Source organism: Moschus berezovskii, chromosome 2 (assembly GCF_049115385.1).
Source record: "Moschus berezovskii isolate FMDL1 chromosome 2, NW_MosBer_1.0, whole genome shotgun sequence".
Lineage (NCBI taxonomy): Eukaryota > Metazoa > Chordata > Mammalia > Artiodactyla > Moschidae > Moschus > Moschus berezovskii.
In genome coordinates, this window is record NC_142461.1 from 113,674,635 (window position 1) to 113,691,414 (window position 16,780).

A 16,780-nucleotide genomic window follows, 5' to 3' on the forward strand; every position below is an offset into this window, starting at 1 on the left:
CCACGTGCAGAATCGTGGCTGAGAGGAGCTGCCCCGCGCCCAGGGTTAGGGCGGTGGCCGAGAGGAGCTGTACCACGTCCAGGAGGCGGTGGCTGCTTGGGCACCGGAGGGCCGGGAGGAGCTGATCCACATTCAAAGCAGGAGGGGCGGCCTTGAGGAGATACCCCTCGTCCAAGGTAAGCTGCAGCGGCTGCGCCTTGCTGGAGCAGCTGGGAAGAGATACTCCACGACCAAGTGGAATATAAGAATCCAGTGTTCTGGGGAGGAAGGAACAAGACGGCGAGACCACTTTCTTCCCCACAAATTCATCAGAAGAACATTTGAACGTGGAGTAAAGTCCACAAAACAACTTCTGAATACTGGCAGAGGACATCAGGCTCCCAGAAAAGTAGCCCATTGTCTTCTAAAGGAAAGAGAAAAAATCCAGCTCCACCCACCAGAACACTGACACATGCTTCCCTAACCAGGGAACCCGGACAAGTCACCTGTCCAACCCTACATACAGCGAACAAACTACATAATAAAGAGAACTCCACAAACTGCAAGAAGAGGGAAAGGACACCCCAAGCAAAGCAATATAAGCAAGATGAAGAGGCAGAGAAATACCCAGCAAGTAAAGGAACAAGATAATTGCCCACCAACACAAACAAAAGAAGAAGATATAGGGAATCTACCTGATAAAGAATTTCGAATTTTGATGGTGAAAATGATTCAAAATCTTGAAAGTAAAATGGAGTTACAGATAAATAACCTGGAGAAAAGGATTGAGAAGATGGAAGAAAGATTTAATAAGGACTTAGAGGAAATAAAAAAGAGTCAATATACAATGAATAATGCAATAGATGAGATCAGAAACACTCTGGAGGGAACAAACAGTAGAATAACAGAGGCAGAAGACAGGATAAGCGAACTAGAAGATAGAATTGTAGAAATAAATGAAACAGAGAGGAAAAAAGAAAAACGAATTAAAAGAAATGAGGACAATATTAGAGACCTCTGGGACAATGTTAAACGCTCCAACATTCGAATCATAGGAGTCCCAGAAGAAGAAGACAAAAAGAAAGACCATGAGAGAATACTTGAGGAGATAATAGTTGAAAACTTCCCTAAAATAGGGAAAGAAATAATCACCCAAGTCCAAGAAATCCAGAGAGTCCCCAACAGGATAAACCCAAGGCGAAATACTCCAAGACACATATTAATCAAATTAACAAAGATCAAACACAAAGAACAAATATTAAAAGCAGCAAGGGAAAAGCAGCAAATAACACTCAAGGGGATTCCCATAAGGATAACAGCTGATCTTTCAACAGAAACTCTTCAGGCCAGAAGGGAGTGGCAAGATATACTTAAAGTGATGAAAGAAAATAACCTACAGCCCAGATTACTATACCCAGCAAGGATCTCATTCAAATATGAAGGAGAAATCAAAAGCTTTACAGACAAGCAAAAGCTGAGGGAATTCAGCATCACCAAACCAGCTCTCCAACAAATGCTAAAGGATCTTCTATAGACAGGAATCACAGAAAGAGTGTATAAACTTGAACCCAAAGCAATAAAGAAAATGGCTACGGGATCCTACTTTTCAATAATTACCTTAAACGTAAATGGGTTGAATGCCCCAACCAAAAGACAAAGGCTGCTGAATGGATACAAAACAAAACCCCCATATATGTTGTCTACAAGAGACCCACCTCAAAACGAGGGACGCATACAGACTGAAAGTGAAGGGCTGGAAAAAGATAGTCCATGCAAATAGAGACCAAAAGAAAGCAGGAGTAGCAATACTCATATCAGATAAAATAGACTTTAAAACAAAGGCTGTGAAACAAGACAAAGAAGGAAACTACATAATGATCAAAGGATCAATCCAAGAAGAAGATATAACAATTATAAATATTTATGCACCTAACATAGGAGCACCGCAATATGTAAGACAATTACTAACAAGTATGAAAGGGGAAATTAACAATAACACAATAATAGTGGGAGATTTTAACACCCCACTTACATCTATGGATAGATCAACTAAACAGAAAATTAACAAGGAAACACAATCTTTAAATGATATAATAGAAGAGTTAGACCTAATAGATATCTATAGGACATTTCACCCCAAAACAATGAATTTCACCTTTTTCTCAAGCGCACACGGAACCTTTTCCAGGATAGATCACATCCTGGGACATAAATCTAGCCTTGGTAAATTCAAAAAAATTGAAATCATTCCAAGCATCTTTTCTGACCACAATGCAGTAAGATTAGATCTCAATTACAGGAGAATAACTGTTAAAAGTGCCAACATATGGAGACTGAACAACACGCTGCTGAATAATGAACAAATCATAGAAGAAATCAAAAGAGACATCAAAATATGCATAGAAATGAATGAAAATGAAAACACAACAACCCAAAACCTCTGGGACACTGTAAAAGCAGTGCTAAGGGGGAAGTTCATAACAATACAGGCATACCTCAAGAAACAAGAAAAAAGTCAACTAAATAACCTAACTCTACATCTAAAGCAACTAGAAAAAGAAGAAATGAAGAACCCCAGGGTCAGTAGAAGGAAAGAAATCATAAAAATTAGGGCAGAGATAAATGCAAAAGAAACAAAAGAGACCATAGCAAAAATCAACAAAGCCAAAAGCTGGTTCTTTGAGAAGGTGAATAAAATTGACAAACCACTAGCCAGACTCATCAAGAAACAAAGGGAGAAGAACCAAATCAATAAAATTAGAAATGAAAATGGAGAGATCAAAACTGACAACACAGAAATACAAAGGATTATTAGAGAATACTATCAGCAATTATATGGCAATAAAATGAATAACCTGGAAGAAATGGACAAATTCCTAGAAAAGTACAACTTTCCAAAACTGAACCAGGAAGAAATAGAAAATCTGAACAAACCCATCACAAGCACGGAAATTGAAACTGTAATCAAAAATCTCCCAGCAAACAAAAGCCCAGGTCCAGACGGCTTCACAGCTGAATTCTACCAAAAATTTAGAGAAGAGCTAACACCTACTCTACTCAAACTCTTCCAGAAAATAGCTGAGGAAGGGAAACTTCCAAACTCATTCTATGAGGCCACCATCACCCTAATCCCAAAACCTGGTAAAGACCCCACAAAAAAAGAAAACTATAGGCCAATATCACTGATGAACATAGATGCAAAAATCCTTAACAAAATTCTAGCAATCAGAATCCAACAACACATTAAGAAGATCATACATCATGACCAAGTGGGCTTTATCCCAGGAATGCAAGGATTCTTCAATATACGCAAATCAATCAACGTAATACACCACATTAACAAACTCAAAAATAAAAATCATATGATTATCTCAATAGATGCAGAGAAAGCCTTCGACAAAATTCAACATCCATTTTTGATAAAAACCCTCCAGAAAGTGGGAATTGAAGGGACATACCTCAACATAATAAAAGCTATATATGACAAACCCACAGCAAACATTATCCTCAATGGTGAAAAACTGAAAGCATTTCCCCTGAAGTCAGGAACAAGACAAGGGTGCCCACTCTCACCACTACTATTCAACATAGTTCTGGAAGTTTTGGCCACAGCAATCAGAGCAGAAAAAGACATAAAAGGAATACAAATTGGAAAAGAAGAAGTAAAGCTTTCACTGTTCGCTGATGACATGATCCTCTACACAGAAAACCCTAAAGACTCTACCAGAAAACTACTACAGCTAATCAATGATTACAGTAAAGTTGCAGGATATAAAATCAACACACAGAAATCCCTTGCATTCCTATACACTAATAATGAGAAAATAGAAAGAGAAATTAAGGAAACTATTCCATTCACTGTTGCAATGAAAACAATTAAAAACTTAGGAATATATCTACCTAAGGAAACAAAAGACTTGTACATAGAAAACTATAAAACACTAGTGAAAGTAATCAAAGAGGACACGAATAGATGGAGAAATATACCGTGTTCGTGGATTGGAAGAATAAATATTGTAAAAATGAGTATACTACCCAAAGTAATTTATACATTCAATGCAATCCCTATCAAGCTACCAACAATATTTTTCACAGAACTAGAACAAATAATCTCACAATTTGTATGGAAATACAAAAAACCTCGAATAGCCAAAGCAATCTTGAGGAAGAAGAATGGAACTGGGGGAATTAACCTGCCGGACTTCAGGCTCTATTACAAAGCCACAGTCATCAAGACAGTATGGTACTGGCATAAAGACAGAAATATAGATCAATGGAACAAAATAGAAAGCCCAGAGATAAACCCACGCTCCTATGGACACCTTATCTTGGACAAAGGAGGCAAGAATATAAAATGGAGAAAGGACAGTCTCTTTAACAAGTGGTGCTGGGAAAACTGGTCAGCCACTTGTAAAAGAATGAAACTAGAACACTTCCTAACACCATACACCAAAATAAACTCAAAATGGATTAAAGATCTAAATGTAAGACCAGAAACTATAAAACTCTTAGAGGAGAACGTAGGCAAAACACTCTCCGACATAAATCACAGCAGGATCCTCCAAGACCCACCTCCCAGAATATTGGAAATAAAAGCAAAAATAAACAAATGGGACCTAATTAAAATCAAAAGCTTCTGCACAGCAAAGGAAACTCTAAGCAAGGTGAGAAGACATCCTTCAGAATGGGAGAAAATAATAGCAAATGAAGCAACTGATAAAGGATTAATTTCCAAATTATACAAGCAGCTCCTGCAGCTCAATTCCAGAAAAATAAGTGACCCAATCAAAAAATGGGCCAAAGAACTAAACAGACATTTCTCCAAAGAAGACATAAAGATGGCTAATAAACACATGAAAAAATGCTCAACATCCCTCATCATCAGAGAAATGCAAATCAAAACCACAATGAGATACCATTTCACACCAGTCAGAATGGCTGCTATCCAAAAGTCTACATGCAATAAGTGCTGGAGAGGGTGTGGAGAGAAGGGAACCCTCTTACACTGTTGGTGGGAATGCAAACTAGTACAGCCACTATGGAGAACAGTGTGGAGATTCCTCAGAAAACTGGAAATAGAACTGCCATATGATCCAGCGATCGCACTCCTGGGCATACACACCGAGGAAACCAGAATTGAAAGAGACACATGTACTCCAATGTTCATTGCAGCACTGTTTATAATAGCCAGGACATGGAAGCGACCTAGATGTCCATCTGCAGATGAATGGATAAGAAAGCTTTGGTACATATACACAATGGAGTATTTCTCAGCCATCAAAAAGAATGCATTTGAATCAGTTTTAATGAGGTGGATGAAATTGGAGCCAATTATACAGAGTGAAGTAAGCCAGAAAGAAGAACATCAATACTGTATATTAACGCATATATATGGAATTTAGAAAAATGGTAACCTGAACCCTGTATAAGAGACTGCAAAAGAGACATAGGCATTTAGAACAGTCTTTGGGACTCTGTGGGAGAGGGTGAAGGTGGAATGATTGGGGAGAATGGAATTGTAGCATCTATATTATCATAAGTGACCAGTCCAGGTTCGACGCATAAATTTTCCTCTGTTCAAAAAAAAAAAAAAAAACAAACTATATTATCACAACCAGTACATCCACCTTGATACCGTCAAGCCACAAAATATTTCCATGGCCAGAGGGTGCCTTCATTTGTCACTTTATAGCTACTTCTATTTCCCTCCTGCTTCCTCACCATCCTTAACCCTGGCAAGCACTAACCCTGTTCTCCATTTCTATAATTTTGTCATTTCATGAATGTATATAAAAGGAATAATAATAAAAAAAAAAAAAGAGCTGATTGTTAAATTCTCAGGAATTTTGTGAGCCAGTTGTTGAACATGGGCATTATTGAAAATTAATTTAAAATTAAATAAATGGTATTAAAAAATAAAATAAAATAAAAATTGTGGTTTATTTTTACACGCTACAGTATAAAAAACAGATAACCAACAAGGACTTACTCTATAGCAGAGGGAACTATACTCAATATCTTGTAATAATCTATAATGGAAATGAATCTAAAGAAAATATATATATGTATGTATGTATGTATGTATACTGAATTCACTGTGCTATACACCTGAAACTCAACACTGTAAATCAACTATATTTTAATAAAATTTATAAAACAATTGTATCAGTTCAGTTCAGTCGCTCAGTCGTGTCTGACTCTCCAAGACCCCATGAATCACAGCACGCCAGGCCTCCCTGTCCATCACCAACTCCCGGAGTACACTCAAACTCATGTCCACAGAGTCGGTGATGCCATCCAGCCATCTCATTCTCCGTCGTCCCCTTCTCCTCCCACCCCGAACCTTTCCCAGCATCAGAGTCTTTTCCAGTGAGTCAACTCGTCGCATGAGGTGGCCAAAGTATTGCAGTTTCAGCTTTAGCATCAGTCCCTCCAATTAACATCCAGGATTGATCTCCCTTAGAATGGACTGGTTGGATCTCCTTGCAGTATAAGGGACTCTCAAGAGTCTTCTCCAACACCACAGTTCAAAAGCATCGATTCTTCGGTGATCAGCTTTCTTCACAGTCCAACTCTCACATCCATACATGACCACGGGAAAAACCATTGCCTTGACTAGACGGACCTTGGTTGGCAAAGTAACGTCTCTGCTTTTTAATATACTATCAAGGTTGGTCATAACTTTCCTTCCAAGGAGCAAGCGTCTTTTAATTTCATGGCTGCAATCAGCATCTGCAGTGATTTTGGAGCCCCAAAAAATAAAGTCTGACACTGTTTCCACTGTTTTTCCATCTATTTCCCATGAAGTGATGGGACCAGATGCCATGATCTTTGTTTTCTGAATGCTGAGCTTCAAGCAAACCTTTTCACTCTCCTCTTTCACTTTCATCAAGAGGCTTTTGAGTTCCTCTTCACTTTCTGCCATAAGGGTGGTGTCATCTGCATATCTGAGGTTATTGATATTTCTCCCGGCAGTCTTGATTCCAGCTGGTGCTTCTTCCAGCCCAGCGTTCCTCATGATGTACTCTGCATACAAGTTAAATAAGCAAGGTGACAATATACAACCTTGACGTACACCTTTTCCTATGTGGAACCAGTCTGTTGTTCCATGTCCAGCTCTAACTGTTGCTTCCTGACCTGCATACAGGTTTCTCAAGAGGCAGGTCAGGTGGTCTGGGATTCCCATCTCTTTCAGAATGTTACACAGTTTATTGTGATCCACACAGTCAAAGGCTTTGGCATAGTCAATAAAGCAGAAATAGATGTTTTTCTGAAACTCTCTTGCTTTCTCCATGATCCAGCGGATGTTGGCAATTTGATCTCTGGTGCCTCTGCCTTTTCTAAAACCTGCTTGAACATCTGGGAGTTCACGGTTTACATACTGCTGAAGCCTGGCTTGGAGAATTTTGAGCATGACTTTACTAGCGTGTGAGATGAGTGCAATTGTGCGGTAGTTTGAGCATTCTTTGGCATTGCCTTTCTTTGGGATTGGAATGAAGACTGACCTCTTCCAGTCCTGTGGCCACTGCCGAGTTTTCCAAATCTGCTGGCATATTGAGTGCAGCAATTTCACAGCAGCATCTTTCAAGACTTGAAATAGCTCAACTGGAATTCCATCACCTCCACTAGCTTTGTTCATAGTGATGCTTTCTAAGGCCCACTTGACTTCACATTCCAAGATGTCTGGCTCTAGGTCAGTGATCACGTTATCATGACTATCTTGGTCGTGAAGATCTTTTTTGTACAGTTCTTCTGTGTATTCCTGCCACCTCTTAATATCTTCTGCTTCTGTTAGGTCCATACCATTTCTGTCCTTTATCGAGCCCATCTTTGCATGAAATGTTCCCTTGGAATCTCTAATTTTCTTGAAGAGGTCTCTTGTTTTTCCTATTCTGTTGTTTTCCTCTATTTCTTTGCATTGATCACTGAGGAAGTCTTTCTTATCTCTCCTTGCTATTCTTTGGAACTCTGCATTCAGATGCTTATATCTTTCCTTTTCTCCTTTGCTTTTCGCCTCTCTTCTTTTCACAGCTATTTGTAAGGCCTCCTCAGACAGCCATTTCGCTCTTTTGCATTTCTTTTCCATGGGGATGGTCTTGGTCCCTGTCTCCTGTACAATGTCACGAACCTCCGTCCAGAGTTCATTAGGCACTCTATCAATCAGATCTAGTCCCTTAAATCTATTTCTCACTTCCACTGTATAATCATAAGGGATTTGATTGAGGTCATATCTGAATGGTCTAGTGGTTTTCCCTACTTTCTTCAATTTCAGTCTGAATTTGGCAATAAGGAGTTCATGATCTGAGCCACAGTCAGCTCCTGGTCTTGTTTTTGCTAACCGTATAGAGCTTCTCCATCTTTGGCTGCAAAGAATATAATCAATCTGATTTTGGTGTTGACCATCTGGTGATGTCCATGTGTAGAGTCTTCTTTTGTGTTGTTGGAAGAGGGTGTTTGCTATGACCAGTGCATTCTCTTGACAAAACTCTATTAGTATATCAATATTTTATACAATAGAACACTATTTAACAATAAAAATTAACTACATTACAACAATGGATAAATCTCAAAGGAATGCATTTTCCTAAGATAAAAGAAGACAGAATCTAAGGCTACATATTTACAATACTGACTCCATTTATATGACAGGCTTGCAAAGGCAAAACTATAAAAGCAGTAAATAAATCAGTGGTTACCAGAGGCAACCTAAAGGGCAGAGTACAAAAGGGCATGGGGGAATATTTTGAGAACTATTTTACATCCTAATTGTGGTGGAGGTTATACAATTTTATGCATTCATAAAACTTACAGTACAAGTCACTTAATATCCACACATTTTATTGTATATTAATTATGTTGCCATATAAATAATCTAACTCGTTCAACTCAACAGCTGGAAGAAGAGTCACAGAGCAAATCCAACAAGTAAATTAGGATGACAGAAATCAATGGGGAAAATCAAGTGAAACAGATTAAAACCAAATTCTTTGAAACAGTTAATTAGAGCTCTGGCAGGAATGAACAGAAAAGGAGAATCTGAAAGAATAAACAGAAATGAACAAGAATTGAGATTTTTTAAAGTGTTATAACTATCCACTAATAAGTCTGAAAAGCTTAACTGAAATAGATTAATAAACTAGTTAATATTAATGAAATTTAAATGATAGTGAAAGATCTTTCTTCACAACAAACCCCAGGACAAGACAGTTTTACAGGTAAACGTCTACTCATCTTCCCATGAACATTTTCTACCATATATATGATGTTGAAAAAATTGAAAACAGCAAAAAACTAGTTCATTTTATGGGGCTAGTGTGATACTGTTTTATAAAACAGACAAGGTGGTGTGATGAAAATGTTCTATATCTTAAAAGGAATGTGGTTTACTACATTGTCAAAACTCACTATAATATCACTCTTCACGTCTTTGCATCTATTTCTCTTACAGCCATATATGTACAAATCCTAACTAAAATAGCTAGTCATGTATTAAATCTAATAAAATATTTTTAAAATAGTATATCATAACCAAGTTGGGTTTATCCAAGAAATGCAAAGTTCAATGTTCTTAAAAATTTGTTACACTTACTGTTTTTAAAACAAATGAACAAAAATTCTTAACTAATCAGGAATGAAAAAGCTCTTCTGCTATGTGGTCATGGTCATATACACATAACCTACAGCAAACATTACACTTAATGGAGAAACTTTAGATGATTTCTCTTGAACAGGAGAAGACACATTACTGAAGCTCATGACCAATGTAAGGAATATATATATATACACATACACACACATATATATACGAAGTATAAGAAATAAAACTGTAATTTGGGGAAAATAACTATTTCTCCTGGACAAATCTAAATAATCAACAAAGTAATACAACCAATAAAAGAGACCAAAGTAAGAAAATAAAAAACCTCCTAGGTCACCAAGAGCCAACTAGAAAATATATTAAAAAATACTTCAGCCACAAAAACTTTCAAGTATCCAGAAATAAGCCCAAAAAATTCATAAAAACAGCCTAAAATTCTGTAGAACTCTACAGAGAGAACTGAACAAATGGAGAGACATTTCACGTACTTAGATGGGACAACCTAATCTTATAAACATTTCAATACTCCCCAAATCAATCTGCATTTAGGACAAAAATTCCATTTGATCTTTAAAGGAAAAAGATATGAATTAGTTATTAAAGAATAATCCCCAAGTGCTAACAAGTGAAGAGATGCTCAAATTTTACATGAGGGAAGAAAGATCCATAAATAATTGAGTCAATCTTACAAAAGAAGATTAAAGGAGAGATTTGCTTTACCTCAGAAACAAGACATACCAAAACACAACCATATTCCTTATGTGATACTGACAGAAGAACACAGAAAGACCACTGGAACGTAAGGTAAATTTCAAAGACAGCTCAGAATATACACATGGCAAATTAACATATAATACAGGTGGCATCACAAATCAGTGGGAAAATATGGGTGATTTAAGAAGTGGAGAAAACTGGTTTACTATGTGGAGAAAAATAAAACCTGATCTTTATCAATATTATATAAAAGATGAGGCCTCAATGGGCTAAAGAATAAATATAAAAATAAAACTATAAAACAGAAGGAACTGTATTTGTGCCTCATGGGTGGGGAAGAAGAATTTCACTTTTAGAATACCATCAGAGTCCACTGGACCCAACTTTAGCTTTCTGGCTTCTTTTTCAAGTCAGTTTGTAATAATTAATATTAGGACTTTTATTCTTTGAGACCATCCACAGAATAAAAATAGGAATTTATTTTTAATAGAATAAAACACATTCTATCTTGCAAGTAATTACCAGATGTCCACCAGTTTTCATAAATCCAAAATACGTTATGGGATCTTACTGATCTTATTTTTCCTATATTTTGTTATTATATCATAAAAGGAAGTCATTACTTATCATTGTTCATCAATCATTCAACTATGCTGAAACAAAGAGAAGGCTCTAAAATAAAACAGAAGAACAATGATATGATAGGCAGAATATTGGCTTCCTGGTGATGTCCATGCCCTAAGCACCAGAATGTTATTGTATATGGCAAAAGGGACTCTGCAGATGTGATTAAGGATGAGAATTTTGAAATGGGGAAATTATACCAGATTATCCAGACTGGGGTGGGTCCAATCTAATCATATTAGCAATTATAAGTGAAGAGCCCTTCCAAGCTATGGTCCATTACGTGTGATTGTCAAAGAAGAGTAAGAGATGCAACACTGCTGGCTCTGAACATGGAGGAAGGACACCACCAGTCAAGGAATGCAGGCAGCCTCTCACAGCTGGAAAAGGCACGGCAAATCGATCCTCCTTCAAGCCCCCAGAAAGACAGGCAGCAATGCAGACAGCTTAATTTTAGCCCAGTGAGACTTGTGTCAGACTTCTGATGCTACAGAATTATAAGATAATAAATGCATATTGTCTTGAGCAACTTCGTGATAATTTACTAGAGAAGATATAGAAAAACAATACAGATTTAATGCCTAAAAGGATGACGCAATAGTGAAATAAATTATAAAATAAATTTATAAATAAATTATAAAGTTATTTTCTTTACCTCAAAGTACTGCATCATCTTTCAAAAACATATAAATGACTAAGAAACTATCTCTGGAGTCTGATTTTAGCTTTTATCGATTCCATCTAATAAGAAATTTTCATTTTCCACTTAAGATGATCAAGAGAACAAAATGACAGATGATAATTTACATTTATTACACAAATCAGAAAATAAATATAAAGAGATAACAGCACCTAAAACTCATGATGGTGACAATAAACATATAAATAAAATCTGAGTCTTCAAATGACAATATCCTAGATGAATTTTCTCAAATTCAAGAATCAATGAACTGGACGATACATTTCTAAGGGGAGGAAAAAGGGAAACACGGTATTCTCATCCATGAATTCATTCAACTGAAGGACTTCATCATACAATGTTCTGCAACAAGAACCTGGGCCATTTTTAAGCTCAAAGGATGCATAACAATATCCTTCATCTTTTATGATGCTTGTGCACCAAGATTTACTTGATACAAAGAGATTTTTAAGTATGTTTAAATTCATATTAAAATTTCTAACAAAGTTATTATTATACTTTTTTCTTATTGCTGAAAATTAGTAAAATAACAAAATATAAACGTAGCAAAAAGGTCTATTTGACCCAGACAGTTAATGGTGACAACTGTTTTTCTTAGTAAAACCAAAAGTTGGTATACTAAGGAACAGACCATAAAGCAAAAAAAATTAGTGAGTTTGAATACAACATTAAAGAGTTCTGTACCACATTTATGGTGGATATGAGGTATACCATAAAAAAAGTTAACAGACATGACAAAATGAAAGAAGTCATCTGCACTGTATGTGATCAACATGGAATATGTGGAATATACAAGGGACATATGAAAAACAGTGGCTCTAATGGTAAACAACACAGGAGACAAAAGAGACATGGGTTCGATCCCTCGGTGGAGAAAAGCCCCTAGCAACCTACTCCAGTATCCTTGCCCAGAAAACTCCACAGACAGAGAAGTCTGGTGGGTTACATGTGGTAGCAAAGAGTCAGACATGATAAAGCAACTTAGCGCAGCACAGCAGCCCAGCATGACACACAGCACAACAGGACAGCAAAGTATACATTCTGGACTATCAAACATGAGGAATATGGATGATGCCAAGGGTTTCCTGGATACAGAGATACAGAAATACTCATGCACTCTGCTGAATGCAAATTAGTTTTATACAACCATTATAAATAGCACATACTATTTATTCAATTTAAATCTATACATGTCCTATGCTCTATCAATTCTGCTGTTAGGAATATATTTTTTAAAATGTTCACAAAGTCGCAAAAGAGAACAGTTACAAGAAATTCACCACAATGTGAGGTAGCAGGGAGTTGAAGACAACCTGATATCTATCACTGGAAATCATAACAGATATACTATTCATTTTATGCAGCAGATAGCAGCAGTGGATTACTGTACAGATAGGAACATATATGACAGGAACATGAGCTACAGGGGCAAAGAAGAAACAAAAAGGATAAGGAAAGGTAAAAATTATGTAATGGGAGAAATACAGTGTATCTACCAAATTCATTTTTACTCTTGAAACCTATTATGCTATGTTACAACATAAATACTCAAAATATAGTATCACTTCAGTCACTCAGTCATGTCTGACTCTTTGCGACCCCATGGAGTGCAGCATGCCAGACTCCCCTGTACATCATCAACTCCCTCAGCTTGCTCAAACTCATATCCATCCGATCAGTGATGGCATCCAAACATCTTATCCTCTGTCATCCTCTTCTCCTCCTGCCTTCAATCTTTCCCAGCATCAGGGTCTTTTCCAATGAGTCAGTTCTTTGGATCAGGTGGCCAAAGTATTAGAGTTTCAATTTCAGCATCAGTTCTCCTATTGAATCCTCAGGATTGATTTCCTTTAGGATTGACTGGTTGGATCTCCTTGCAGTCCAAAGGACTCTGAGAGTCTTTTCAAACACCACATTTCAAAAGCATCAATTCTTCAGCACTCAGCTTTCTTCATAGTCCAACTCTCACATTCATACGTGATTACTGGAAAAACCATAGCTTTGACTAGATGGACCTTTGTTGCCAAAGTCATGTCTCTGCTTTTTAATATGCTGTCTAGGTTGGTCACAGCTTTTCTTCCAAGGAGTAAGCGTCTTTTAATTTCATGGCTACTGTCACCATCTGCAATGATTTTGGAGTCCCCCCAAAAAAACTCTGTCACTGTTTCCATTGTTTCCCCATCTATTTGCCATGAAGTGATGGGACCAGATGCCATGATCTTAGTTTTCTGAATGCTGAGTTATAAGCCAACTTTTTCACTCTCCTCTTTCACATTCATCAAGAGGCTCTTTGCTTTCTGCCATAAATGTAATGTCATCTGCATATCTGGGGTTATTGATATTTCTCCCAACAATCTTGACTCCAGCTTATGCTTCATCTAGCCTGGCATTTCGCATGATGAACTCTGCATATAAGGTAAATAAGCAGGATGACAATATACAGCATTGACGTACTCCTTTCCCCACTTGGAACCAGTCCATTGTTCCATGTCCAGTTCTAACTGTTGCTTCTTGACCTGCATACAGATTTCTCAGGAGGCAGGTAAGGTGGTCTGATATTTCCATCTCTTTAAGAATTTTCCACAGTTTGTTGTGATCCATACAGTCAAAGGCTTTGACATAGTCAATAAAGCAGAAGATGTTTTTAATGGAACTCTCTTGCTTTTCCTATGATCCAACGGATGTTGGCAATTTGATCTCTGGTTCCTCTGCTTTTTCTTACTCCAGCTTGAACATTTGGAAGTTCAGGGTTCACATACTGTTGAAGCCTGGCATGCCGAATTTTGAACATTTGTTTGCCAGAGTGTGAAATGAGTGCAATTGTGCGGTAGTTTGAGCATTCCCTGGCATTACCTTTCTTTGGGACTGGAATGAAAACTGACCTTTTCCAGTCCCATGGCCACTGCTGAGTTTTCCAAATTTTCTGGCATACTGAGTGCAACACATTCACCGCATCATCTTTTAGGATCTGAAATAGCTCAACTGGAATTCCATCACCTCCACTAGCTTTGTTCCTAGTGATGCTTCCTAAGGCCACTTGACTTTACATTCCATGACGTCTAGCTCTAGGTGAGTGATCACAACATCATGGTTATAGATCTCTTTTGTATAGTTCTGTGTATTCTTGCCACCTCTTCTGCTTCTGTTAGGTCCATACCATTTCTGTCCTTTATTGAGCCTATCATTGCATGAAATGTTCCCTTGGTGTCTTTAACTTTCTTGAAGAGATCTCTAGTCTTTCCCATTCTATCGTTTTCCTCTATTTCTTTGCATTGACCACTGAGGAAGGCTTTCTTAATTCTCCTTGCTATTCTTTGGAATTCTCCATTCAGATGGGTGTATCTTCCCTTTTCACTTTCTTTTCTTTTTTCAGCTATTTGTAAGGCCTCCTCAGACAACCATTTTGCCTTTTTGCAAAATGGTATGCAAAATATAGTATGCTATACTAGAAATCAGGTATAAAAACACTGGATTTTTTTCCTATATATTATCCACAAGCTGGAATCAAGACTGCCGGGAGAAATATCAATAACCTCAGATATGCAGATAATACCACCCTTATGGCAGAAAGTGAAGAGGAACTAAAAAGCCTCTTGATGAAAGTGAAAGAGAGTGAAAAAGTTGGCTTACGGCTCAACATTCAGAAAACAAAGATCTGGTCCCATCACTTCATGGTAAACAGATGGGGAAACAGTGTCAGACTTTATTTTTTTGGGCTCCAAAATCACTGCGGATGCTGACTGCAGCCATGAAATTAAAAGACGCTTACTCCTTGGAAGGAAAGTTATGACCAACCTAGATAGCATATTAAAAAGCAGAGACATTACTTTGCCAACCAAGGTCCGTCTAGTCAAGGCTATTGGTTTTTCCAGTGGTCATGTATGGACGTGAGAGTTGGACTGTGAAGAAAGCTGATCGCCGAAGAATTGATGCTTTTGAACTGTGGTGCTGGAGAAGACTCTTGAGAGTCCCTTAGACTGCAAGGAGATCCAACCAGTCCAGGACTGATACAAAAGCTGAAGCTCCAATACTTTGGCCACCTCATGTGAAGAGCTGACTCACTGGAAAAAGACTCTGATGTTGGGAGGAATTGGGGGCAGGAGGAGAAGGGGACGACAGAGAATGAGATGGCTGGATGGCATCACCGACTCGAAGGACATGAGTTTGAGTGAACTCCAGGAGTTGGTGATGGACAGGGAGGCCTGGCGTGGGCGTGCTGTGATTCATGGGGTTGCAAAGAGGCAGACACAACTGAGCGACTGAACTGAACTTACTGTTAAATGTAAATCCTTTACAAAATATGCATACTTTAATACAAAGAAAAAATTTCAAATAAAGATTACAATTTTACTCACTTTAGCTCCAACACTGCAACTGCCCGTGCTCCCTGTGCTCCCACTTGCAACTCCTGTAAATCTAGCTTCCAATAATTCTTGTCTTCTTGGATCCAGACTATGAAGCTCATCCATTGCACCTATTAAGACCAAAAAAAAAGCACACTTACATATGTATTTATATACTTACATCTAAAATATAGTTATGTAATTAGCTATGACAAACCTAAACAGCGTATTAAAAAGCAGAGACATCACTTTTCCAACAAAGGACCATATAGTCAAAGCTATGGTTTTTCCAGTAGTCATGTATGGATGTGAGATTTGGATCATAAAGAAGGCTGACTGCTGAAGCATTGATGCTTTTGAACTGTGGTGCTGGAGAAGACTCTTGAGAGTCCCTTGGACTGCAAGGAGGTCAAATCAGAAATCATCCCTGTATATTCACTGGAAGGACTGACAGTGAGCTGAAGCCCCAACACTTTGGCCACCTGACGTGAAGAGCCGACTCTTGGAAAAGACCCTGATGCTGGGCAAGATTGAGAGCAGGAGGAGAAGGGGCAACAGAGGATGAGATTGTTGGACGGCATCATGAACTCAACAGACATGAGTTTGAGCAAACTCCGAGGGATAGTAAAGGATAGGGAAGCCTGGTGTGCTGCAGCCCATCTGGTCACAAAGAGTCTGACATGACTGAACAACAACAATTAGTAATGTAAATATAAACTTAAATTCTAAAAGAAGATGAATGTAAGGACTTTAAAGGTTTTTATAATGTCCACAATTATTTATCAAAATAACCTATGGTGGATTTCCAATACTTTTGGACTG

General features: G+C 37.8%; 1 protein-coding gene across 1 annotated transcript in view; it reads right to left on the minus strand.

Moving 5' to 3' along the window:
• Positions 1–16,780, minus strand: part of TLK1 (tousled like kinase 1) — a 193,612-nt gene that overhangs the window by 105,250 nt on the left and 71,582 nt on the right. Inside the window, exon 2 of the mRNA XM_055398215.2 lies at positions 15,971–16,089. Coding sequence (XP_055254190.1) covers positions 15,971–16,089 — 119 coding nt within the window. The remainder of the gene's footprint in view (positions 1–15,970; positions 16,090–16,780) is intronic.